Here is a 27,731-nt window from a genome sequence, read left to right as displayed (position 1 = left end):
TGAATAAACCCCGTCACTAGGAACTGGGGAGACAGAAACACCACGAAGCATGAGATTTGTGGCCACAGAGACCCGGGCTTAATTTGAGCTCTTCCACTTCCTAGCTGTGATCCAGAAAAATCCCTGGCCCTCCACAGGCCTCAGTTCTCCAATCTGTAAAAGGGGACTAAGGCCATTACTTCACTAGGAAACTGGTCTGTCACAGTCTATGACCAGTAGAGGTCAGGAATCACTGGCTGGGATGAAAATTGAAGAGGAATACAGAGTCTACTGTAAAAAACAGACCACGGCTCCAGGTCGGTTCGGCCCGCTGCTCCTGGCCACCCTCCGTCTCTCTCCCCCGAGCCCTGTTTAAGAAGCCAGTTCCCATGTTCGGGGCTGGAGGAGCCTCTCTAGGCACAGGTGTGCTATCTTTGGGGCTCCCCAAGTCCCCTTCCCCCCATCTCCGTCGCCAAACATCAGACTGGCCAACAGAACCCAGCAAAGCAGCTGGAAAAGACCATGAAAGCATGGCCTCCCACCTCGGAAAACTGGAGCCTCCCGAAGTCACTGGGTGGGCTTGCGATCTTGAAGACCTTCTTTGGCATCACCCACGTCTCCAGGGTCTCCAGTTTGCTCACGGCCAGATTGGTGGCGTGATGCTTGATCAGAAAGCCCTGGAAGCGGTCCGCAAGGAAGTAGAGGTGGACAGATGCCGGGTGGCCCATCGGGTAGTACCTGGAACACACACACAGTCTCATGTGAGTTCAGGGGGCGGGGCCCGAGGCGCTCAGGGCACAACACAGCGCGCCGCCCCGTCCCCACAACAGGCCCCGTTTTATCCAGCACTGACCACAGGCCCTTTGCACCATCCCTGAAAGCTGCTCCCTGTGCATCTCAGATCCCAGTCACCCCCAATGACTTCCTGGCTGATTATCAATGTAAAACCTGCTGACTGTACAAAAGCACAATAAGGAAAATAAAAATTATTACTTCTGATGCTGCTTCCCATAGAGGATGTCAAATCACAGATATTTATTGATCCTCCTGTGCCAGGTACTAGGAAGGGCCAACGGTGGGCCAACGATGCCATAGTGATGGATTTCCTCTCAGCCTGATTTTCTATGCATATATTTGCATAAATCTTACATGCCTGGGATAACATACATCCTAGTTATATCCTGCTTTTTTGCTTCATAGTATTTCCTGAGCATTATCACATGCCTTTGAAATGTCTCTGAAAACATGATTTTTGTGTATGGGCACACACACTACTCCACAGTGTGCAGTGCCATATTTCATAGAGCAAGGCGAGTCATGCGGGTTCCGAGCCATGGCCTCCAGAAGCCTTGCCCGTTTCTAATCGCCTTTCTGGCTCTTTTGTGGCCACCGAGAGAGCATGTGTGAGTTAGCCCGCTGGAGGACAAGCCACCCCAGTTGTCCCAGCCGAAGCCGTCCTAGATGCGGTGACGATTCTCAGCCAAGAATGCAGAGGACCCCCGCCCCCGACCTGCAGCTGGCTGCAGATGCAGTGGAGACCACATGCTGCTCAGCTGACCCACCAACTTGGGCGCCGTGTCGACGCTTATCGAAAACTCTGATTCACGGCTCGTTACACAGCATCGTTGCGGTAAGATACCCTTGTCGCTGTTTGTTCTGTAAGGTGGGTGGTGTCAGTGCAGGTGGACGAAAAGCAGGAGAGCTTGTCATGGGAGTCAAAACAAGAAAGCAGTTCCGGAAGGGAGCGGTCAGCTGTATTGGGTGATGCTAAGGGGTCAAGTAAATGCCACAGATGCATCCACTTGGCCCAAAGGTGTCTTTCTTACTTAAATAATGTGGGCACTGAAAAAATCAGATTCACAGAAAAATCTGGATTTCTAATTTCTCTTGAAAAATCAGGAGACGTGTTGGCAACGTCAAGTCTATTAATTCCCTCAGGGCAAGAATGTGCTGGGGCTCAGAACGAGGGCCCATGGGGGCTCCAGATTGGTGAGGTCAGCCCACCCTACAGGGGTGAGCAACACCACCTGCCACCTGCCTGTTCCCGGACAGCATTTGAGTTTGAGTACCTGTATTAAAACACTGACAGCCTTATCTCTGGGTGGTGGCTCAAAAGCCAACTTGGTTTTTTTTTTTTTTTTGGTTCTCTCAGTCTGCCATTTCAAAAATTTCTGCACTGAACATGTGTTATTTTATAATGAGAAAAAAATCAATAGACATTATTTCTGCGAAAGGTTATACTATAGACTGGAAAGACAATTTGCATGAAATGCCCAGAGGAAATGAGGCTCCTGAAATAAAGTTTTCACTTGCTATTTCCCCAGACACCCCAGGGGCAGGAATTCACTCTCTTTTGCCTTTTGGGATAAGGGTCCTTTATCCTGATTTATTCGCAGAAGCATATCCATAAATGTATCCAACTTTGCCCACAGCAAGGCACAATGGTTCTATCATAATAAAAAATGAGGTGGAAGCCAAAGGATTCTAGGCCCCAGGCAAGTTGATGGCTTGTTTAATCCCAAAACAAATACCAGGAGAAAATCTCAACAATCCTAAATGAATTGGGGGTGTCTTTTGCAATTTCCTCTATATGGTCATTTGCCTTATAAATTCCGTGAAGTCTGGTACTACAACTATTCTTGAACAACATTCACCTCCAAAGTGTCGGGCACTGCGTTACCTACAGCAATGTGCACAGTGGCTCTGTGGGCAAAGATTCTGTCCCAGACTAGCAGGAAGGGAAAGACACTCGTGGATGACCTTGACCCCTGGCACCGCAGCTACCCACCATGAGAGTGCTGGAGGGAAGTCTGAGCTACTTCCAGCTTGGGAGGGGGAGCCCCTGAGAAGCTTCGCAGAGGATGTGGTACTGGAGCTGACCTTCAAAGACTGGGGAAGGGAACGTGCCGAGCAAAGGGAACCACGGACAGTCAAGGAGCAGTTCATACCACCAGTTAGGGAGCGTGCAGCTCCCACACCCAGCTCACTGTTGACTGCTTGTGGCAGCTTCATGGTAACAGCAAGCAACTGAGACATCCACAGTGACGTGAGCACTTAGCATGTAAAACACTGTTAAAACAGGGCTAATAATAACAGTAATACATAACTCATAAGGCAGTGTTTGAAGATGGTCTCTGTTAAAACTCCCACCAGCTTATGCTACGAGGCTTATCATTAGTGCACCCATCTTACAGATGAGGGAGCTGAGGCACAGAGAAGTTAATGGCTTGTCCAAGGTCAACAGGTAGTAAGTACAGTCCTGGGTTCCTAACCCACGCTGGTCTCCTTTCAAACCAGACTAGAACTTGCCGAGAGAGGAGAGAGAAGTCTGAGGCCAGGAGAAGCGAATGAATGGAGGCCGGCTTGCTGCAGCCCTGTAGCCTAGCTGGCTATGTGTTAGACACCAGGAGGACACTTTGCCACGTTTTCAGGCTCTTAGGGAACAAAATGGTTCCTCTTCCCTTCTCCTTCTTCCGCTCTCCAGAAGAGGGAAGAGCGGGGCAAGGAGGGACACCAGGGGAGGCCTCAGTGTAGACAGTTTGTGGTTCAAAGAAAAGGGAGGTGGGATGAAGAGGAGAACGGAAAACCAGAAAGAGAAGGAGAGTGATTAGAGGCACTTCCTGGGAATCCATCCCAAGACAATCATCAGAAAAGGGACGGGGAAAAAAAAAAAGGCTTTTGCACAAAGACAGTCATCAGAACGTTATTTACAGTGGTCCATTACTGACAATGCAACAGGAAAGGACTGGATTAGGCAAACTCGGGAATTTCTACTCAGTGGAATCCTTGAGGGCATTAAAGAAGATCATTATCATCAGGGAAGCTGCAGAACAGCATGGGGAAAAGGGGCTAATATTATAATGCCAAATGAAAAAATAGGATTCCAAATTCTTATTGCAGTTATGTAAATATCTGCAATGCATATTGCTGGTAAGGAAGAAAAGGCACACAAAATGACAACGCTGGTTGGCTTAGGGAAGGCGGGTGCGGGGGGAGGTTTGTGGTGAATTGCTCTCCTACTTTCCCCTCTTCTTTCCATATATTCTAGAACACTCTTTCTTGGAAGTGTCAACTGGTACCTGCTACTGGGGGGCTGAGATGATTCTAAGGGATCCCTGAACGTCTTAAATAATAGGTCTGCATTTTAACGATGTTTTCGGTGATATTTTTAGGTGTGCCAACCATAGTATGGTTGTGTTTTAAAAAAGAGCCTTTATTTTTCAGAGATACCTATTAAAATACTCATGGCTCAGATGAGAGTCTGGGCTTTGCTTCAAACTGATCCGGGAGGAGGGGTAAGTGGGCAAAAGCCAAGAGGAAATTGCCTTGGCCCGGAGCTAGAAATCGCTAGAACTGGGTGATGGGGGGGTATGGCGTTGTACTCTACTATTTCGTATATACTTGACATCTTCTGTAAGAAGAATTAAACAAACAAAAGTACGTATTTTCATGGTTCCCTTCCGTCTAAGGCAAACACGCCTATTTAATGTGGAGACATAAAGCTTCCTTCTGAGATACACAGACTTCGCATGAAGAGCGGGTGCCCTGCCAGGACATAATTAGGTAAAGAGAAAACGTGGTGCTCTGTAAAAATAGTTGTGGGACCGTGGCTTAGAGCAGACGAGCTCGGGCCATGGGGATGGTTCGGCTGCTTTTTAGGTCAGGGGAGACGGGGAGAAGCACGCGGTCACCATGTGGTACCCTCCTTCCAGTGCTGTGCATCCCTCCCCGCCCTCCCCCTGCCTGCCCGCCCGCCCGCCCCCGGGCTCACCGGCAGCTGTTCTCCCCCTCCACGTGCAGCGACGACTCCGCCCGACGGAGGCCCTGGCGGGCGAAGGAGTGATACAAGGTGAGCGCCACGTCGCTCAGGCTTTGGGTGCCGTCCGGCTCGTCATACACGTTCTCCCAGTAGGAGCGGAGGCCCGGGGTGCCCGCAGGGTAGTTCCCGTACAGGTAGTAGTCCAGCTGCCCGATGATTTCCTGATTCACCACGGCTTCGAATTTTCGGGCAAAGAAGGTGGGCCTGGCAGTCTGCTGTGCTCCGGGCCGGGAGGGGGGGGGCGGTTGGGTTGGAGAGAATAAAAAGAGCAACGTCAGCAAGTGGGGTGGGGGTTTTAGGAGCAGGGCTCTGCAGCCAGCCTGTCTGGATCCCGATCCCAGCTCTGACACTTACTAGTCTCTATCCTCAGTTTCCTCATCTGTAACATGGAGATAAGGAGAAGTGTGTCAGGAATGAATGAGTTAATGTTTGCAGAACATTTAAAGCAATGATGGGCACACAGTCAGCATCATTTAAACGTCCGTTACATAAATGACATCCTGGATGTTTACAGCGGAGATGGATCTCAGAAATCATTTAAGCTGGAGGTCTGGGGCAAAAACAGCCTGCAGATATATTTTAGTTGTCCAGCAGAGTGTTTTAAAATTGAATTAGCTGGCAAACAGTTAAAAGGTACCAGAGTTCACAGAAACAACTTTTGGCTTCCCTTTAAGCAGAAATAGACCTGGCAACCCCAGGCCCATGTTCCCAGAAGGGAACGACCAGCTAACGCTGAAGGGCAGCTCTCCCTGTAGATGTGCACGGACGCTTCCGCTCACCTCAGTCCCCACCACTCCCTGTTGCCTCCTGGGCCTTGCCGGTGATTTACAGACTCACAAGGAACAGCCCAGAGGTACTGGTCAGAGTCTCTGCGAGGGGACCTTAGGAATCTACATTCTTAACAAGTTTTTGAGGGGATTCGTTTGGTGAGGTTTGAAGAGAATGTGACACCGGAACTGGGGCTGCACACCACTGCCAACTGAATAGCTTTAAAAAAGTCCAGATTCTGGGGGCGCCTGGGTGGCTCAGTCCGTTAAGCGTCCGACTCTTGATTTCCGCTCAGGTCATGATCTCAGGGTTGTGAGATCGAGCCCTCTGTTGGGCTCTGCACTGCACATGGAGCCTGCTTAAGAGTCTCTCTCTCCTTCTCCCTCTGGCCCTCCCCCACTTGCCTCTCTTAAAAAAACAAAACAAAACAAAAAAACTCAGTTTCTGGAGTCCTTCCCCAGACCTACAGTGTCAACATCTCTGGGGATGAGGTTTAGGAATCTGTAACCAAAAAAGTTTCCCAGGTGATCATGAAGACCACTTACGTAAACCAAGTTTTCAAGGAAACAGAGGCCCACTGAGGGAAAGGGACTTATCTAAAGTTACACAGCAAGATAATGGCAAAGCCAGGATTAAGATCCCGGGTTGAGGATAAAGAAATAAAACACAGGCCGCCCTGTTATCTACCTGCTCTTACCCTCATGCCTGGGTGGGGACTCACAAAGGGCCACGTAATAATTATTTCCAGCTTTGCAGCTACTCAGCTCTGCTGGTGTCCAGTGAAGCAGCCACATAGTAAACGCAGCCGTGGCCAATGAATGGGTGTGGCTGTTTTCCAAAAACCTTTACTTACAAAAGCAGGATTTGGCCCAGGGGCTGTAGTTTGCTGACCCCGGTCTAGGGCTATGGGAACAATGAAAGCACAGCCCCTCCCTTGAGAAGCCTAGGGTCTAGTGCTATTACGGACCTTAAACTGGGTCTGGTACTGTTTTCAGTGCAGTGGATTAATAACAGTACTAATGACAATAAAAACCACTGAGCACACACTCTCTGCAGAGTACTGCGTTCATGTCACCACCTCGAATTCTTCCATCAACTCTGCAAAGCAGCCATGATGACCCCCATTTTACGTATAAGGAAGCTGAGCTCAGAAAGGGGAAGTGATGTATACAGACTCACACATCCGCTGGATTCGAACCCAGATCTGAGGACTCAAGCCCGATCTCTTTCTACTGCATCATCCTAGGATTGAGCTGCTAACTGAGCAAACAAACACCCTTGGTATTATTCTGAACATCCCCTTGCTTCCCTGCTTTAGGAACTCTGTGGTGGTCTGTGGATAATGTTTAATAATATTCTGGCCCTCTGTGTGGTGGAGGGTCAGTTCAGTTCCCTTACAGTAGCACTGAAAAGAGACCACTTGGGTTCAAATCCTTACTCTGCTACTTTCCAGCTATATAGGTCTTTGGGGGAAATCACCCAGGGCCTCAGCTTCTTCATCCTTGAAATGGGTATAATCCTAGCGGTACTTGGCATAGAGTCTGGCACATAGGGTCATCTGCTATTATGATCTATTGTCACTACCCCCTAAAGCCTGTGACAAGAAGCTTCTAGATCTTCATGTTCTGGGGACAAGAGAAGTGGACTCAGGGGCCGGGCAGCCTCTGGTCTCTGCTTGTGATTCTCCATTCCCAGCTGGATCTTCTAAAAGGGCACGTTTCTAGATTTACCACTCTTCTTCGAACAAGAACTCTGAGTTCCTTACAGGCAGCAGTTTCTTGAGTCTAGATGTTGGGGGATATTCTGGATCTTTGTTTACTGTGAAAGAAACAGCTGTGAGCAAGTGCGAGGTCTCCGTGTTGGCCTGTCTTTACCAGAGACCACGATGTCCCGGGAGGCTGGGGGCTGGAACGCTGAAGCCTGCTCCACCCAAGAGCAGCAGGGCTGCTTGCTCTCAACGATGACGGTCCTTTGCCTCGAGGGCAACAATTGATCCTCTACAAAAGTGGGAATCTTTTTTTTTTCCCTTTTGAATAGGTCAAATACTAACCCCCCCCCACCCCCGCCATCCTCTTTCTGCTCAGTGGATCCTTTCTGCGTGGACAAAGGCGTTAAATGTCACCCAAGTTCATACCTAAATTAACATGGGTTTGAGGAGGTCCCTAGGTAGCTCTTAATCTGCCACCAAAAACAGGCCTAAAGAAATACTTATTGCAGCAACAGCTGACCTGTGTGCGGGATGTCAGGTGGGCACCTGGAAGGAACCCGAATAACGAGATGACACCTGCTGTGTGCTCTGCACCCACGTAGGCACAAAACCAGGGTGGCCGCGGGGTCTAGTGGAAAAAGCCCAGGTCTGTAACTGGAAGCACCTGGGAGGGACCCCCAGGCCTACCACTCCACTGTGTGTGTGTGTCCACGGACAAGAAAGTTTGCCCCTCTGTGCCTCAGTTTCCCCACCTGCACAACGGGGATGATGCCTACCCCAGGGAAGCCAACATCCACAGAGGGCCTGGCACAGAGCTAGGGACAGAACGGATCCCTACCCCTGAGCTTCTCAAACATAAGGAGCCTCCCAGTCACCCGGAGAATCTTATTTATATGCGGATTCTGACCTGGCACGTGTGGGGCAGCGGCAGAGATTCTGTACTTCTTACAAGCTCCCTGGCAAGGCTGATGGGGATGGTCTGGGGACCATATGCCAAGGAGAGGAGCCAGGCTCAGAGACCAGAAGCTCCACTTGCGCCCTCCCCTGGGCGGTTTTGTTACGTGCCCCAGTGAGTCGGCGGGGGCACCTTAGCCTGGGTTACCGACCTGCACTGTGGCTCCCGCCCGCCCTCTGGGCTCGTGCTTGGGGAAGAAGCATACTGTCTCCAGGTGGTGGCTCTCGTGACCTCAGAGCCATGTGCTTAGCCATTCTGGGGCATTCTGTCTGTGCTCTCGGGAGCAGGGGCGAGGGCACAGTGGAGGGGGAGAGGAGAAAGAGCCTCAGGGTGCTGGCCTAGAGGGAGCAGGAGGGGCACTCACACGGGATGGAAAGAGGCTGCCATCCTGAACAGGTCTGGGGGCCAAGGCATTCTCGGGGCTCACAGAAGCAGGTGGAGCACTGACCACCCCTTGCCCGCTGCTCTCCCCAGAACCGTAAATGGCCAGGCCGTGCAGAGATACTGTGACAGCACCAACGCGTCTACCCCCTCTTCCTCCTTTAGGTCCTCAGAGCACGGTGTTTTCCAAACCTGGCTGCCCATCAGAATTTTCCAGAGTCTAACAGGTTAAAATAAAAATTCGCGGACCTCACCAGACACCAGCAGTTCTTAACTGGGGGTGAGTTTGCCCCCAGAGGACATCTGGCGATGTCTAAAGCCATTTCTGGTCATCACAACTGGAGCTTGCTCCTAGATGGAGTGGCCAAAACCCAGGGATGCTGCCGAACATGCAGCAAGGTGTGGGACAGTGCCCCCCGCAGCAGAGACCGACCCAGACGCCATGTTAAGAGGACTGAGGTGGAGAAACTCTGCCCTGGGCACACTCAACTTTGTACCCAGAAGTACATTCTTAAGCCACATTTCGGGGGACTGACTGAAAGAGAAATGGACGTGGAAACATACATTGGCCTGTGTGACCTCAAGTTTTTTGACCTTTCTGTGCCTCAGTTTCTCCGTCTCTAAAATAGAATAACAATAACTCTCTCTCTAGATACCCATCTAAGGTTCATGAGTCAATACAGGCAAAATGGTTAGAACTGCTCTGGCACGGGGGAAGTGGCTGATGAATGGTGGCCTCTGCTCATGCTGTCACCGTTACTACCCCCAGCCGGGGCTGGTCGCCACAGGACAAGACGCCACATGGGCCCGGCTGGCGAGCTCACCTGGAAGCGGTGGAAATCCTGTGGCTTGAAGTCATTGGGCGAGCAGCCGCACCAGTCCACGATGTGCTTGTACTGGCACTTGCAGCCCAGCTTCCGGTTCCAGTTGGTGATGCGCAGGTTGTTGTCCACCATGGTGTCGCAGTGGGGGCTGTTCTCCAGGACCGTGTGGAAGAAGGACTGCAGGGGAGAGAGGGAAGGGACTGGCCTGAATCCTCCTCCAGCTTCCCTCCCCAGCACCACGTGACTGTGCAGGGACTCCCTAGGGAGGCTCCTCGGTCGTCTCTGCCAAGGGGGCGGGGGGGTCAGCCGCCAGTCTGGTGTGACTCAGGGCACACGGGATGTTTTGTCCAGAGGGGCTGAATTCCGCTTGGAAGGCTAACGCTCTGGGTGTTCCTCTAAATTGTCTTTCCCGACGATCTACAATCTGATTTCGAGGTGTTGCCTATCATTCAGGACACCTTCTGTCTGCCTGGCAGAGAGGAAAAGTCCCTCCAGTCATGGCCACACATGGGAACCAAAGGAAACATGGTGACAGTTATCCAGGAAACCTTGAGCCAAAAAGGCTCATGCTTTGCAAACGGCCAGGTCTGCAACCAAAGGGATTCTAGTCTGAGATATCTCGAGAACAAAGACTGATGCTCTGGAATTTCCCCCCTGGGTAAGGGAAGCCAGGTTCGGGGGTGTATCAGTCCCAGGGCTGGAAGGCATCCCAGGTACCCCTCCTGCTTTAGCCACCGACGGGAGCTGGAGTGCAGCACAGGGAAGGGCGGGCCACGGCTGCTTGCTGTCCGTGGTGCTGAACCAGGCTCTGTTGGTCTCTGCTAATCCTAAGACTCTTGGCCTCTCTCTCCTAAGAATCTGAGAAAGAAGCAATGCTGAGAGTGGAGAGAGAGAGAGACCAGAGAGGAGAGAAATGGTTATAGCCTCTGAAAGACCGAGAGAGAGAAAGAGGGAGGGAGAGAGAGAGAGAGGCAGACTTCTATTTGGACGCTGTTTTATAACAACCCCAGATACGAGGCAGTAACTTCTCCCCTGCCCTCTGCTCCCTAGGGGAAGCTGTTGGGGGATAGGAGTCTGCCTGGTAATAAATTTATGGCTCAGCCTTTAGATTTATTCTAAAGTGGTTTTCTGGTGGTGGTATGGGAGAAGAAAGGGCAAGGCAGGGACGCTGGAGTGTAAAGTGCTTGTGTGTGCTGGGACAGGGTTGTGACAGACAAAGCCAGCATCAGGATGGGCATCTTGATTAAAACCACCAGAGCTGCACACAGTCTCTTCTCAATGGGTGGATGGGCAAAACAAGGTTCCACCCACCACCCCCAGCTTTCCTTCCTGTGCTGCTCAATGACATATACCCGTGAACCTGGATTTTAAGCTTGAATTGTCTACAAGCCCACAGAGGCACATATTCTCCATCAAGCGGTGGGGAAAAGTTCCCAATTACCAATTGCCCTGTGTCCTTTCATAACGATACAGAAATTCCCCGCAAGATAATGGATGAGGAGGTTATCGGCACTGAGAGAAAAGGTGATTTTCAGTGAAATAGGATTAAAAACGGATTACTGAATGTGTGTGCAGAATAGTAAAACCGGGCCCAGTGATAACAAGCCCATCATCCCTCTGGAGTGACGTGAGGGGTCGGCCCTACCAGCCTGGTGCTGCCCCAGATGTTGGTGAGGGATGCGGGAACCATCAAACGAGGTATGTTGTCTCATCTGGCCTAGAAACACAGCCTGAGCCTGGGGCACCGCCAGGAAGAAATGGTAGGAGACCACTCACGGGAGGTGTCAGGGGCTCAAGAGAAGTGGAACCAGCTCTGGAATTTTCTGAAGTCAGAAACTGGGATGGAAGTCAACTGGAGGTCGGTGCAGGTCTGAGAAGGCTGCTGGCCTGTCAGTGGCAACATCGCAGAACTGGGTCCCCACCCACCTCCAGATGGAGCGGGGGACAGTTCCAGAACGCTCTGCAACCTTACGCAACCAGGCTTCTGCAATGGAGTGCACGTTTCTGTCTCCTTCCAAATTCAGAGGTTGAAATCCCAGCCCCACAATGTGACGGTGTTAGGAAGTGAGGGCCTTTGGGAGGTGATTAGACTAGGAGGGTGGAAACCTCATGAATGGGGTTCATGCCCTGACAAAAGGGGCCCCAGAGAGCTCCCTCATCCCTTGTGGCATATGAACGGTCAGTATGCAGTCTGCAGCCCGGAACTGGGCCCTCTCTGGAACTCGACCATCCTGGCACCCGGACCTGAGACTTGCAACCTTCAGAATGGTGGGAAGTAAATTTTTGTTGTGTATAAGCCGCCTACTCTGTTGTACCTCATTGCAGCAGTCTGAACTAAGATACCTTTCCTGCACTGAAGTCTGAAAACTGGTGACAGGCTCCCTGGAGCTTTTCAAATGCTTCTAAAAGTCATCAGGAAATGCTGAGTCCCAGTGGCTGTCAGTACGGGGGATAGCACAGGTCCAGCAGAAGCCCTGGCTCTCTGTCTTTGGAATCATTGGAATTTCCATTTGTGAATGATGAGGCCAACACTACTCTCTGTCAGGGAATGATAGACAAATATTAAAAAATTAGAAAAGGTATTCTTCATGTTGAAAAAGTGGGTATTACAGGATTGGTGACCATGGAGGATCTATCAAAAGTTGATGTGGGTGTGTCCTGAAAAAGCCAACATATACAGTTGCACAGGCTACACACTGCACAACCCTAATGGGGCAACATCAACATGGTAGGTATGAGAGATTTCTATTTTTTTGTTTTTAACAAACATTTTCTGGAAAGTGGCAGTGAAGTGTCTTGTTCTAACAAGATCAGTATATCAGGATGATTTTTATGACCAATGGGAGCCAAGTGTCTTGAGGAAGGGCTTTTTCTACTTTGCACAAAGATGCCGTGTGGACTGCTGCTGGCAGTCGTGTGTCTGTCTGCCATACACCCTCCATGCAGACCAGAGCAGGGCCGGAGGCCTGCTATGACAGCAAGGACCCGGTGGCCGATGCAGTTCTCCACCTTCATCTGGATGTTTGCAGGACTACGTATTGGATCCAGCATCGCTTTGCCAAACCTTCAGCAAAAATTCAGCTTCTGTGTTGCTCCAAAGGCTAGAGCCAGCTCCTAACCTGCTCAGGGACTTTTTTCCTACACACTCACCTCAGCAGGAAGCAGGGTGTAGGAGTAAAACTGCTTCATCTTGGTCACTAGATCATCTGTGGAGAACGTCACATACTCCACAAACTTCCGGTTCAGCAGGAACCAATCCGAGCCTCCATCCACCGCAATGCCCTCCGGGATTCGCCGGTCCCCCAGGCGCCACATGTGGGCGTCACACTCCAGGAAGAGCCGGTCCAGACCCTGCTTTCGGATGAACCTGGGAAAGACAAAGTCGCGCTTCAGCCCAAAGGGGGACGGAATCCAAATGAAATAGCACAATCATGGCAATAAAAGCATGTACTGGGCACTTACTGTATGCCAGGGATCGAGCCGGGGAGGGGCTGTGTGTGTAGTTTGTCACTTGATCTTCAGAAGTGAGACAGGTCACTATATCCCTATGAAACAGGCATTGCCATTATGCCCATTTTACAGCTGAGGACCCTGAAGCTTAGAGTGTTTAGGGGGATTTGCCCGGCACTAGAACAATGCAATGATCATCTTCTTCCTTTGCAGAACTTTTGGAAATCACCTTTTCATGCCGTGAATGCCTTGGCAGTTGGGTGAATACAGCCTCTGGATGCTCGTCTCAGAATCATGCTCTTAAAGGCACACCTCAAAATATGTAGGGTTACAAAGTATTTTTTAACAACCCCAAATTTACAATCTGATAATCTGTGTGCTTTTGGATTCACGCATTAAATACAGGATCACAAAAGATTTTTTAAAAACACCGAATTCATGATAATCATGTGTTTTGTTTTTCTTTTTTAATCACGAGATAACATGATCTTGTGGCAGGTCTAATAACTACTGTAATTGTGCAGAAGAGGTGAACGTAAATGATACTTAGAGGTATATGCACAACCAGAATGTGATATGAAAATCTGTGATTCCTAACAGTTACTGCTAAAACTGTTGTGGTGTGTTACCTCTATTTAGCTGGATTTTAATGAGAGTTTAGTGGAAACAAAGATAATTTTCTGCCCAGCCCAAATTATGGAACCCTTGAATTGTCTCCATGAACCCCAGATTAGTAACTCCTGCATTAGTGTGTGTGTGTGTGTGTGTGTGTGTGTGTGTGTGTGTGTGTGTGTTTGGGATTTGCAAGGCAGGCTGAGCAGAATTGGCAGCTCCTAATTCGTAGATGCAGAAATCAAAGATCAAAGGGCTGCTAAAACAGATGTGCTGGGAGGGTGGGTAGAACTAGAACCAAGCCTTCTGGCCCGAACCGTCAGTTCCTTTGCAGGATGAACTTCACACACACTGTGTGCCAGGCAGTGTGCTGGCCTGGTGTGGGGCAGGAAGGAGCAGAAGGAAGGATGCTCCTGCCCCTCAGGAGCTAGTTCTCTCTCTGGGAGCCTGCAGTCTAGCCATCTCCTGATCCAGGGATCTTGCTGCTTCTCCAGCTCATACAACACAAGATCAACCATTTTAAAGTGCACAATTCAATGGTATTTGTACGTTCATGATGCTGCACAGTTGCCGCCTATGTAGTTTCAGAATATTTACGCACCCTCCCCCAAAGGAGACCCTGTACCCGGGAGCAGTCACTCGCTCCGTCCCTCTGCCCCTGGCCTCTGGCAACCGCCAATGTGCTTTCTGCATCTGTGGATTTTACTTATTCTGGACATTTCATAGATTCAATCAGACAATATGTGGCCTGTTTGTATTTGGCTTCCTCCACCCAGCATGTTTTCAAGGCTTCATCCCGTGTTCTTGACTACCCAGCATCCACTCAATTTTCTGGGACCACACCTTGATTGTTCCTTGGACAGTCACCTATCTTCAGTCTCAGTTGACTTGGATTCATGCCCTACACCCAGCACCAGGGGTGGTAACATGACCAGGCTGGTCATGAGAGTGTTCCATCTGCCCGGCTGGATAACTGGTTCAGGGATGGGTGAGTAACTCAAGGTAAGTCTGAGATCGGGCCCTGGATTTTTGCTGCATCTACCAGGAAGGAGGCTCTTCTATGGCGTTTCTGCGGGGAGAATGTCAGCCTAGAGCTGCTAGCGGCCATCCTGTTCCCCTGAGTATAGAAGCTGTTTGATAGTGGAGGTAACACAGAAGGGAGAGGGACGGAGAGGGGGAAATGGAGAGAGAGCAAAAGAGTGAGGGAGACAGGGAGGGAAAGGAGCAGAAGGAAGGGGGGGGTTAGGTCTCAGTGACTTAGCTTGAGATCCTGGAGCCCACCCCGTGTGACTCACCACCAGGCTCATCAGTAATGTGCTTAGGGCATTTGGAGATGAGATTCTATCACTTGCAGTTGAGAAAATCCTAGTACATTCCTCAACAATTTAAACTTTTATCCCTACCAGGATGGAGGTGAATGTTCTCAGGCCCCGGACAGAGCAGGTAACCACGGCTGTGGCATGTAAATACCCCTCTTCCACTAAGCCAGCCCACCTCCCTCGTCCTGCGTCTACAGGTCTTTGTACCTCCATTACAGATGTCATCACTGGCTTCAGATTCGAGTTACCAGTCTCCCCCCAGGTAGACGTGGCTCTCATTAGAACTAACCTCGGATTCCTCCTTTCCGCTTTCCTCCCAGTTCCTAGGACAGCGCAAGGCAGTGATTCAGGAAAGGTCTATTTTTTTTTTCTTTTTTAAAGACCTTATTTATTTGAGAGAGAGAGCAAGCGGGGGAAGGAGCAAAGGGAGAGAGAGGGAGAGAGAGAATCCCAAGCAGACTCCATGCTGAGCGTGGAGACCGACGTGGGGCCTGATCTCATGACCTTGAGATCATGGCCTGAGGAGAAATTAACAGTTGGACACTTAACCAACTGAGCCACCCAGGCGCCCCTCAGGAAAGGCCTATTGTGATGGCCACACTGCAGGGTACAAAAGCTGGAGTCAGTTTCACTGTGCTGGACATGCTGAAATGTACAGAGACTCCCTCTTGCTGGGCCTCCCCCAATCCACTAACATCCACTGGAGGGATGCGTGTGAAACCTCGCTAATAAATCCATAACCCCAGTACTTTTTTCTGCATTTAAGTGGGGGACCTGCCCCTATACACTGGTCACCCTTTAAGCATGATGATGTAATACACTGAGTTCTTAACAGAAATGATGAGTGTCATCAAAACAATGACGACGGTGAACAGGCTGAGTTCTGCTGAAAAGCGCTTTTCATCTACACTGTGGTTCGGCTCCACCAGTAACCAGCTGAGTTGACTTTGGGAAGTGATGTCCTTGAGTACTGGCTTCCCCCTTGGTAAAATGATAAAGTTGGGCTAGGTCTGGATCGCAACCTCAGATGCCTACAGGGGTCAGACCGATAATGGAAGTGTGGGAAGCAGGCCGGGTATAAGACAATAGGGTAGGTGGAGTTAGCAAAGAAGGAGAGAAAGCATTTTTTGAAAAACACTCAAACTCCTTAAAAAAAAAAAAAAGGTATTTCTGGCTACATAAAACAGATCCCTGCCTGACCCCAGCTCATGGGCCACCAGCCATGATAACCATGGGTTAAGGTAACTGTCTGGCGTTTTCCAGTTGTGACACTCTCTAAGTCACTCTGTTCTACCCAGGAAGAGAGTGTGGGGCAGGAATTCCAGCTGCATACATGGGATCCCAGAGAAGGCTGATGACTCTTCCGAGGATACACAGAGGACACAAGCCAACCAGAAGGCCCAGATATTCAAAGACCCTAGGTCTTGTTCTTTCCCTAACACAAGGTTTCCAAGGGTAAAATCCAAGCTGTTCACGAAGCCATGTTCTCTCTGGGAGTGACTTGTTGAAGGTTTTTCAGTATACTTCCTGTACCATTCCACGGACACAAAACTGAGCTCTAAAACCCGTCCACTAAAGGAAGCCCCTGAGTTTAGGAAAAGAAAATCCTACCTCAGCTCTGGCTGGTGCTAATTATATAATAATATCCAATCACAGACACTTAACCATGCTTAAGACTTTAAATTTTAGCTAACTTACAGCAGAACTTACATGGTAACCAAGACTAACCCAGAGAAAGAAAAGAAATACAGGTGTGAGGACATGCAAAAGTTTTCTTTCCACATTTCGTGTTCCATTATGGGAGAATAGCATCCTCTTGCAATTTTAATGTGACGTCCCAGACCATAATATCCGAATACAACATTTATGCAGTAATCTCCAAAATGAAATATTCATGGGGTGGGAGATTGGTTGCTATATTTACTGCATTTGAAAAGTGATAAGCTGCAAATTCATGCTTTGGTTAATTATGAGTCAATAGAGACAAACAATCCCCCAGCTCTCAGTTCCAGGGTTGAGAGGGGGTCTGGACTAGGGAGGAGGTGGCCCGAGGCCCAGAGTCTGGGTTTCTAGCAAGGGAAAGGAGTCAGCTGCTTGGGCAGGGATCTGCATTTTGTTTCCTGCCCTGGGCATTTGCCACCGCTTGCAAAGGGAATGGCTGGAAATCAAGGTAAATTGGCCAACAGCTGGGTGTGGCTGTTCACAAATGTTGGTCAGCAGCCAAGGATGCGTGGTGCTGTCACCTGAGGGGTGGCGTGCAGACTGGGCCCGATATACAGAGGGTGACCAATGACACTCCCCTCTCTCTAGTTTCATCTCCAGATGACTTGCTTATGTGGGGGCAATAGGGGCAACAGGTGGAATGAGAGAAGAGATGCGGAGAGCATCTGGGTACCAAGGCTGTCTCTGCTTTCACAGACGGTGAGCTGTGGGGTTGCCCGGGCTCTCTGAATGCCAGTTTGCTCATCTGTAGGTTCAGCTCCATCACAGCTGTGCTGACAACCCCCTGAATCAGCTGTGAAGGCGTGACAGGTGAGGTTTATGAAGGTTCTTGCTAAGTGTTCAGGAAGCACCGTTCATCCTAGCCATGGACCGACCCAGGTGTCAGTCCCTTCTTACAAAGTGGCAGTACCCTCCATAGTCCCTCATGTTCCTGACCACCCTTTTGTGCTCTGCTTTTTTTCATAGCATTTAAAACTTTGCATTACCATATACAAGGTATTTATTTAGTTTACTGTCTCCTTACCGGATGTAAGTCCAAGAGGGCAGAGGGTTTTTGTTTTCCTTTGGCTTATTTTTGTTCATGGCTGTATCCTTAGTACCTATAATAGTACCTCGCATACAGCTGGTCTCAATAAATATTTCCTGAGCCAACGAATAAAGGGAAGAGTAACAGCTAACAGCCATGCTGGTTGTTCAATCAGGAAGTAGCAGCCCTTAGTTAACCAGGTATCTGATTCTTCTAATATACACTTGACAGACGAAGGAACTGAATCACAAGAAGGTCAAGTGCATTCTCTAGTCACACAGCTAGTGGTCCTGGACTCGAAACCAGGTCTGGATGAATCCAGTGCAAGCTCTTAACTACTCTGTGTTCTTCTTCTGTCCCAATTTGTCAGGCTCCTTGCAAAAGGATCCAAACAGAGGATCTGAGAACTTCTACCTCAAAAAGACACTGTGCAGAAATCTGAAATCCGAGAGAAAAGGACTCATTGTTGGTCTTGGAAGAGCCTGACCTCACAAGAACCTCTGTCTTCAGGACAGACTACTTAAGGGCAAACATGGAATCACCTGCCTTCGGGTTTACCTCCTAGGCTTTCAGGGATGGGCGGTTTGCCTTCCAGAGACTTTCTCTATTGGCACAACATGGAACAAAGTCATAACTAAATATGATTCTACTGAAATGTCACAGGGACCAAGCTCTACTCAGTTGAGCATCAAAGAAACTTGGAGGGAAGGGGACAGGGGTCCTGATTCTCATCCTTGTGTGGAAAGGTCAGTTAAGAAAGCTGCTGTAGCCTTTGAAACTGGTCTCAGAAAAGGCAGACAATGAAGTCTCTCAATTCAGTTAATTCCCTGGCTACCGTCTTGGCATATTCATTGAGTGTGGAATTATTCCAGAACTGTCTTGTCCTGTAATGAGTTCAAAAAGGAAGAACTCTGCCCCTCAGATTTTACAGCGTGTTTGAGTAAGAAGGAATCTTAGCAATCAGCTAATATAATTAACTCTATAGATTGGGGAAAAAAACCCAAAACAACACACTGAGAGGATGTATGATTCAAAGTCATCCAAAGTCACATAGCCTAGGAATAAAATCTCCCCTTCTTCTCCTTCCTGTCCAGTGATCTGTCATGGAATCCAGATTACTCCTTTAGCATAAGTCCGACCTAAGCATTTTAGTTAAAAAATAAAGTCATGGAACAAAGCATGAAAACCCACAGCACTCCATAAATGTTCACCAAGATGCTTAATATTTTTCCTTCATCAAGCTACAAACTTAAGATTTCCATCTCTCCTGTTCTCTCTCCTGCAGTTTGATAGACAGGCATGAGCAGGACATCTCCAGAGCTAAGAAGACACCCCTAGATCCTGACAAGACACGATGCTTCAGCACCAAGGACAGAAGCCCAAAGCCTCCTGATGAATTTCATCTCCAGAGATTTTGAAGATTTATTTATTTTTATTTGGGGCGGGGCAGAGGGAGAGAATCTCAAGCAGACACCCCACTGAGCATGGAGCGTGATGCGGGGCTTGATCCCATGACCCTGAGATCGTGATCTGAGCCGGAACCAAGAATTGGATGCCCAAATGACTGAGCCACGCAAGCACCCCATCCTGAGATTATTTTAGTAAACAATGCCCGTGGTTGTGGTGGCAGAAGTGACAAGTGTCAGGCCCGACATTGCGAGTCAGCAAGGATCCAGCTCACTGGCACCTAGTTGGCAGCTCCACAGGGGCGCTGTTGGCCATTTTCTCTCAGGCCCAGGGTGGGTTGTTGCCCCTTCCTGACCTCGGTTGGAGTCAACTGTCTTGCCTCTACTCTGCAGTATCTGGAAGAACAAGGGGGCTTGGGGCATTCACTCACTCGGCAACTCTAGGTAGCATCTTGGATACTCTCCGTCTGCGTGCTGAGAATATGGCGGTGACTAAGATGGACATCATCCCTGCCCTTCTCTCTTCCAGGGAGATAAAATACAGAAATAATAACACCCACCATTTACTGAGTACTTGCCACTTTCTAGACTCTGTTCCTCACGCTTAAGACATACTCTCTCATTTAGTCTTCACCACAACCCTATGAGGGTTCATTTTACAAACGAAGGAACAGAGACACTAAGTAATTTCCCCAAGGCCATACAGCTGGTTGGGGCAAGGGTGTGATTCTAACCCTAGCCGTCAAGCTCTGGATTCCACACTCTCAGCCACCCAGCTATAATCCTGCTCTAATAACTAAGTAAGTAGACACAAAGAGCCACAAAACACATTAACATATAATTGTGTGCGGTAAGTGTTCTACAGAAGAACTCAGAGGGCAAGGACAGAAGAGAAAGAGACAGGGACGTCATTAGTGAAGATTGTTGGGGAAGGCTTCACTGAGGAGGTGGCATTTAAGCTTCCTGTGAAGGGTGGGAAGAAAATCGGTCATCCAAGGAGCTGTGGGAAAGAGTTTTCTAAGGGACAGGTAGAGCGTGTGCAAGAGCCCAACGAATGGAAAGACGCCAAGGTGGCTGGAGTGAGACTACAGAGATATGGTCAGCTCTGCCGACACACTCCAGTAGGCCAACCACAGGCGAGGCTGACTCTGACTTCATTGCTGGAGGGAATGCATCATCTACTGGGACATGGTGGAAAGCTCCGCAATGAACATGCTGAAGGAATGAGTGTAGTACAGTGACTAGGAGTGCAGACGCGAGGGCTAGACTTCCTGGGTTCTGGTCTGCTTCCCCACTGATGAGCTGGGTGTTGTTTAACCTACCTTGCCTCAGTGTCCCCATCTGGAAAATGGGCCCTAATAGGACCACATTTACATCATGGGGTGGTTTTGAGACTTGAAAGAAGTCATCTCTGTAAAGCATTTAAGACAGTCCCTGGCCCCCAGGAAACCCTTCCCACGTGACTCTCACTACTGCCTTGTGTGAAGAAAGCGGACTTGGGTTTGACCTCCAAGGGTGGGGGTGGGGTGGGGGAAAGAAGCCTGAGAAGAGATGTAGAGTCAGAGGCCCAAATCCTGGGACCTAGACTTGACTTGGTGGCCCATGGTCTTCGTGGTGCCTGGGGCCGCAAATCAGCTTGTACTTCCAAGAATCTAAAGGTCCACTGAGGGCTAACTGGTATGCCACAATTGTTCACACATTTTTAAAAAACAATGTGTACTGCCTTTGGTTCTGTTTATAAACATAATGCACGTTTCCATCATAGAAGACTTGGAATAGAAAAAAGTAAAAATCAAACTCTACCTCTCAGAGATGACACCATCAACATACTTTGCTTCTAGTCTTTGGTCCATCTTGGATGTGTATTGTTTTGGAAAAAAGAAAAGTTCCCAAGCTGACCTCAAAACCCACGTGGAGGCCAAAAAAGGACATGCGTCCACAGCTTTGCGTGGGTGCTGGTGCGATGCTAAACTTTATTTTGACATGGCTGCTGTAATTGGATTAAATAAAGTGAACACGCAAACAGTGATAAACTCACTGGTTGGGTTGAAGAAAAGTGAAAGGGAAATGCAATCTGCTCTCCTCATTGGAAATGAGGTATTAATTATCTCCTCGCATTAATCATAGAGCTACAAGACAGCTGGGGAGAGAGCCCATCTCTTGATAAGCACGTTGGCACGAAAGGGCCTCCTGAGAGCAGATTTGCTTGGAGGAGGTTCCTGGCCAGGCTCTCAATGGATTTGCCAACTTTTGGCTAAACAGTTGCCTGTTTATATATCAAGGGACATTTGGGTCTGAAGATTAGTTCAACGTCAGAGAGAAGGAGCTGCTGAAGCTGCTTAGCTACCATTCTGGTGCCCAATGGGGGGGGGTGCTGCTTAAAACAGGTGGGGTACGGACCTGAGAACAGGAAGAAACTGACTGACATCACTTCTGACCTGGGGGCTAGGACCCCTCCTAGTTTCCTAGGGGTCTAGCCTTTTTACATTTCAAATGGCTAATTGTTTCTGTAAGAATTGTAGAAAGTTCCAAATGTCAATCATTTGTATTCCATTTTCATAACTTCTCCATCATCATCACGACCACTGTCCTTACCAAGTTAATATGCACAACTAACTGTTCCAAGAGTTTATCCCTGTAGTCAACCCATTTAATTCTTTTAACGACTCTCACAAGGCTGGTCTTATTAGCATCATTCTCATTTTCCAGATGAGGAAACAGACATACAGGTGATTGATGTAACTCAGTCAAGGTCACATGCCTAGAGTCCAAGCCTGAATTCTTACCTGCTGTGCCAGGTGCTTTATGTAACACCTACAGGAAAGCTCCCCTGTGATTTTTCTCTAAGTCAGCTTTAAATAGCTTCAACTATTTTTTTTTAAACTTAGTCTTACGCTAAGCATAATAGCCATGAAATCATGAAATCAGTTATATAAATGTTTGTTGATACACTTAGGCTCAATACCTAAATTTCCCTGTATAATTGTGAATGAACTACCAGAAACCATCTCGCATACCACACTGCTGGATCGTGAACACTCGTTGGGATATGCTGACCCTACAAAGCAGGGAAAGGACCTAATCGCCCCTCCCCAAATCATTGAAAAAACACTTCTGCTTAAAGTTAGAATTTTGCTTTTTCATCTATATCCCTCCCAAGAACCTAAAACTGCAGGTCCTCTCAGATGCAGTCACGAATCATGGTGTGACCAAAAACAAACAAACAAACAAAAAAATAACCCCCCCCCAAAAAAAAAACCCACCCAGGTCTTTAAAGTCAGAGTGAACCAGGTTTCAATCCCAGCCCTGCTGCCCAGCGGCCGTGGAACCGTGAGCCCATGAAAACAACTCTCCATGATTCAGTCGTACTCATCTCTAAGAGGGGGCTGCACCTGCCAAGTGAGGTTGGAATGAGACAACACAGTGGACAGTGCCTGGCTCGGGGCCTTCCTGGGGTCAGTGAGGACACTTGGTCCTCCACAATCCCGACCTCCCTGTTCCGATGTTATAAAGATAAGGAAACAGAGGCGGCATTTCAACACATGAGCCGAGCCTCCAGTGGGCAGGTGCTTAGCCCCGCGCCCCACTGCGTCCCCGGGCTCAGCATGGGGACCCTGGGGACCTTGGATCAGGTGGCAACGAGCTCAGATGGATCGAGGCAGGAAAAGTCCCAGAGGAAATCCTATTCAGGCTGATGGAAAGGATATTCCCTTTTGTCCCCTGTCAGGGGCTCCCCAACACCCAGGCTGCAGACATTTGAGAAATGTCTCGCAGGGCCCCTGGGCAGAAGCAGCCAGGAGTTCTGGGGGACGTCTGCTAGGACCTGCCCACTGAGACTCACAGTGGACTTGAGGGCCCCTGCTTCTGCTCGGCCTGCAGAGGCTCGCTGGGAAAATGGTTAACTGTGCTGCCTGGCTTTTGCTGTATCTGGTTACTTTAATTTTTGGAGGAAAGCAAGGAGAAACGGTGAACACAACACTCCCCTTCATTTAATTACAGGAACAGTCAGGACCAATTTGGCCGCTTTTAAAATATTAGTTTGCCTTTATACTGTCTCTTCGCAGCTGGAGCTGGGAATCCAAATGGGCTGCCAAGGGCTGGAGATGGGGACAGAAGGTCAACACCGCTATTAGGAACCATGTGGAATTAAAAACCGAGGCACCCCGTGGCCTATTTTGTGTCTCACTGCGTGCTCCGGCCTCCCCACATCATTTGGTCTTTCAAACTCTTCGTTTTTCTCTTTTACAAGGGTGAGTCCAGGAGCAGAGAGCGTCAGAACGGGAAGGGCCTCGGAGACCTTCTTGTTCATCCCCTTCGTTTTTCCAAGGGAGGACATGAAGCCCAGAGAAGCAGAGTGGCTGCCTTGAGGCCGCCCAGCATATGGGAGGAAGGCAGGCCCAGAGCACAGACAGGCTGCATCATGCAGGGGTCACGAGCTTGGGCTCTGGGGACACCCACCCCCCAGGTTTGAGTCCTAGCCCTGCCCTGTGTGGGCTTAAGTGAGTTACTTAACGTCTCCGTTTCCTCATCTGTAAGACGAGGCTAATAAGTTGCAAACAGTTGCCATCTGAAGCCAGAAAAATCAAACCAACATAAAGGAAACGAGAACTAACAGAAGGTAAGGAGGTAGTCAGAAAGTACAAATGTCCAGTTGTAAAATAAATCCGTCCCGGAGACGTGAGAACGTGACGTGACGTGCAGTCAGTAATACTGTATCGTGTATCGGAAAGCGGCTAAGAGAGTAGATCTGAGACGTTCTCATCACAAGGAAAAAATGTAACTCTGTGCACTGGCGGATGGTAACGAGACTTATGGTGATTATTTTGCAATATATGCAAATAACAAACGGTTATGTCTTCCACCTGGAGCTAATCTAATGTTATGTCAATTACATCCCAATTAAAAAAGACAAAGAAAAAGATTCTTGTTATTGAACTCCTTGGCTATTTGAGGTGTTTATTTTTCTTTAACCCGCTCCAGGAATAATAGTAAATAATTCAACAGCCAAAAAAAAAAACCCACAAAAAACAAAAAACAAAAAAACAAACCCCAAAACCCACACACAAAAGGAAAAGACAAGAACTAACGGAGTCTGGGCTTGATGATACCATCTGAACTGCCTGATTCAGCCCTATCCGAAGTGGGACACCAATGTTCTCCTTCCATTAACTTCCTTTACTCGCTTAGCCTAGTTTCAGCTGGGTTTCTGTCATCTGCCACCAAGCGTCCTTTGTAACACGCCACCCGTGCCGGGCCTGGAGCTAAGCCATGGCCGCTCTGTGCCCTGCAGAGGGGATGACAGAGCATGCGCCGTGGCTAGGCTGGCTCATGCAGCAGGTGAGGCCCCAGCTGACAGAGGGCGACGGGGGGGGGGGGCAGATGATGGCTCATTTTACTACGAAATGAATATTCAATTGCTGCCCTTCATTCATCTTAGTGAGAGAAAACCAGCCAAGGGCTCATTCATGGGTGGTGGAACTTGTGAGCTTTTCTGTTCAGAAAGCCTTGGGTTTTAGGGTTTTGGGAGGAGGTGTGAGCCACATCTTAGCCTGAATCTTCATCTTATCCTGTGCCCTTTGGGTACTACCTGTTGACTACCAGTGCATATCAGCTAGACAGGATGTACCCACACATCCAGAGGCTCAACTCTGGCTCAAACACCAACTATCTATTTCTTCCACCAGCAATATTTTTGCCCTCTGCTTATCACGGCCATGGCATCACCATCCTCCTCCTCACCATCATCACACAGGGCCTTTACTAGGGCAATGGAACACCTGCATGGAATCTTGTTCAGTTCAGCCTTGCTCCACCTGGGCTTTGGGGCCAGAGAACTGGGTTCAAATTCTAGCACTTACCAGTTGTGTAACCTTGGCAAAATCATTTGGACTCCCAAAGACCCCCTTGCTTCTCCTGACAGATGGGGATAGTAATTCTTATTTTGCACTGAATGGCTCTAAGAAGATCCTGCAGGAAAAGGGTCAGTGGAGCGGGGCACTTACTAGGAACACAACGCCCAGGGGCTATAATTCTTCCATGTCTACCCCAGGCCTCTCTACCCTTTGCGGCTGGAACATGCTCATCTGGGCTGATTTACAAAGCATCCTCAAGTCAGGGCTGGGGGGTGGCGGAGCTCCTTCTAAACATTAAAAAAAAAAAAAAAATGCAGGCTGCCAGTAGGATAGGAACAATCTTTCAAGAGCTGGATGAAATCAGAGTTAGAATTTTAGAAATGACACAATGAAGGAGTCTGGGTTTACATATGGAGAGCTTGGGAGATGGAGCTCACTGCTTACATTCTGCCCCTCCCGTGCCATGGGTAACTGGGTGAGCGGAGCTCCAGAGCCAGCCAAAATGACGCCTCCGTCAGCCCTGGCAGAGAACACCTGAAGCACAGATTGCAAACCGAAAGGCCACTGGGGGAGCTAAGTAGGGAAGGGGGACAGGTGAGGCCCGCAGTGACCTGGAGGACGCAGGCTTCATGTAGGACCCGGGGGAGAGCCTCCAATGAAAAAACTCAGGCCCAGAGTGAGTGGACGCCGGGCGGGGTCTTTTAAGAGGAGCTGAAATGTGAATGTGCCTGGGAAACATTGCTATTTTTACACGCGGCTATTCATTTTCAAATGAAGCACTTGAATTAAAGCAAAACAAAACCAAACCACCGCGAGGCCCAAACAAAACACAGGAAGGCGCTCAAATTATCCCATGTGCGGGCAGGTTATGGTCTGCGTTCAGCGCTAGGAAAAAACCTCCCGCACGTCAGAGTGATCCGGGGCTGGGTTTTTGTTAGGGGTGAGGCCGGTCCTGTGATCTCCCCTACAGGGGGCGCTCGAGACTGAATCCCTTCTAGCTGATCTCTGGCCAGAGATGTAGATGTGGCTCAGAGCTGTTTGGCCTCACTCATTCTAGGTGAGTGAGGTGCAATGGATTCAGATCGTGCTTCTGGTGCCTCGAGCCCCTGCCCCGTGTCTTGGGTGGCAAGAGTGAGGCACTGGCTTGGGCACGGGGTAGAAGTCAGGATATTTGAGCTCAACTCCATGCCGGCGAGAGACTCTTTCTCCCTCTGAAGTAAATTCCATGAGAACGGGGATTTTTGTCTTGTTCACCTCTAGAAGGGTGCCTGGCACGTGTTTGGCATGGGGCAAATATTTGCTGAATGACTGGCTGACCAGTGATGGCCCCACGTCACTCACCCGATGAACTGAGGCCATTGCTTCAACTAGGGGCCTCGGTCTTCCCACCAATAAAGTGGGGATTAGCCACAGCTGCCCTACTTACCTCAAAGGGTTGCCGTAATGAGATAAACAAACTCAGGAAAAGTGCTCAGAAAAAAAGGTGTAAAGGGCTAACACGCGAGGAGACGCATTTACTATTATTCGGGTCCTTGGCTAACATGAGAGACCAATTCAGATCTTAGGTGAAAGAGGCCATGTGAGCCATGCCTTTCTCCATCTACTTTCTCTGGCTGCATCAAACCAGTCTGGAAGGAAGCCCCAAATGAGCACTTGGATTTTCATTTCCATCTTGCACAAGGGTGGGGGGTGATAGGATGTACTACCTTGCATTGTCCCGGCCGTGTGACTTCAGGAAATTCATATCTCGGTATCGGGAGAGAAATGCCACCAGCTGGTCATTTGTCCTGTGGAAACAAACCAAGAGGAAGGTCAGAGTCCTCCAGAGACCATGGACTTACCATACTATGTTAAAAAGGACTATTAGTGTGTGTGTATCCTACATGTTCCATAGTCTGTGAACTCTTTGAGGGTAAGCATGGTGCCCCAGCTGTTTTAGAATCTCCAGTGCCCAGCACTGGGCTTGGCAAACATGAAGTCATCGGTTGCAGTGCGATGCCAGATACTTAGCAACCTCAGGGCCTTTGCACCTGCTGTGCCTGGGAAATTCTGCCTTGTCTCTTTCCAGGTCTGGCTTGTTGTTATGTCATCCGGGTCTCCTTCCAAATGTCACCTCTTCAGAGAGGCCCTTTCTGGCCACCCAACCTAAAGTAGCATCTGCTTCCCCCACCTTCACCTTCATCACATCGCTCTGTGTCCATTACTGAGTGTTAAATTTGCTGATATTATGATGTAAGCTCCATGAAGGCAGAGCCTAGTGGGACTTGCTCCTCCCTGGCACCCAGTAGGAGCTACATTAGCTTGTTGTTGGATGAAGGAATACCAAGTCCTCAAAACCCACTGGGCTACTGACTGAGTGAGCTTCGAAAAATATGAAGCGTGAGCCAAACAGATGACGTCGTTCCCAGCATTGTTATCCCAAATTTATCGCCATCAGTCTCGGAACCCGCAGTGTAGTCACAGCTAATCGGCTTGTGCACACAGCTGTGACCGTATTTTAAAAGGCAGTCACACGGGTCTCCATCTGCCCGAAATGCAGTCGTCTCTTCTGCTGAATAGACCCAAACAGGTAAACGGTGCTGGATTTTTACTTCAGAAGGAAAGGGTTAACCACTGTTTCAAAGCGGGGGACAGGACAGAAGCAGTAGAAAGGAAGGCCGTCCTTGGGCAGAGAATGGAGGCCACCGGACCTTTGGGAGGCAGGTGGGTGCCTCAGAAAGCAATACCTGGGCTCTCGAAGCAGAAGGGTCTGGAGACAGATCCCAGCTCCACTCCTGACCCAGCTGTGTGTCCAAGGGTGAGTAACTGAACCTCGGGGCGTCGGGGGGAGGGCTTCTCTGAACTCCCCTGGCTGCCCAGCAGATAGCAGGCTCTCTGTGCCTACAGAGCGAACGGATAACTGGGTGCAC

General features: G+C 49.2%; 1 protein-coding gene across 1 annotated transcript in view; it reads right to left on the bottom strand.

Moving 5' to 3' along the window:
* XYLT1 (xylosyltransferase 1) overlaps positions 1 to 27,731 on the bottom strand; it is a 289,891-nt gene that overhangs the window by 12,728 nt on the left and 249,432 nt on the right. Inside the window, exons 6-10 of the mRNA XM_028091669.2 lie at positions 26,529 to 26,609; positions 12,585 to 12,801; positions 9,435 to 9,611; positions 4,751 to 5,013; positions 522 to 717 (exon numbers count right to left, since the gene is read on the bottom strand). Of these exons, the coding sequence (XP_027947470.1) occupies positions 522 to 717; positions 4,751 to 5,013; positions 9,435 to 9,611; positions 12,585 to 12,801; positions 26,529 to 26,609 (934 nt within the window). The remainder of the gene's footprint in view (positions 1 to 521; positions 718 to 4,750; positions 5,014 to 9,434; positions 9,612 to 12,584; positions 12,802 to 26,528; positions 26,610 to 27,731) is intronic.

The sequence above is a fragment of the Eumetopias jubatus genome, unplaced genomic scaffold (assembly GCF_037043125.1).
Source record: "Eumetopias jubatus isolate StellerSeaLion01/CBP00866 unplaced genomic scaffold, mEumJub1_p1.0 scaffold_12, whole genome shotgun sequence".
Taxonomy (NCBI): domain Eukaryota; kingdom Metazoa; phylum Chordata; class Mammalia; order Carnivora; family Otariidae; genus Eumetopias; species Eumetopias jubatus.
The sequence above is the reverse complement of the archived record's forward strand: the minus strand, read 5'-3'. Positions and strand labels throughout refer to the sequence as shown.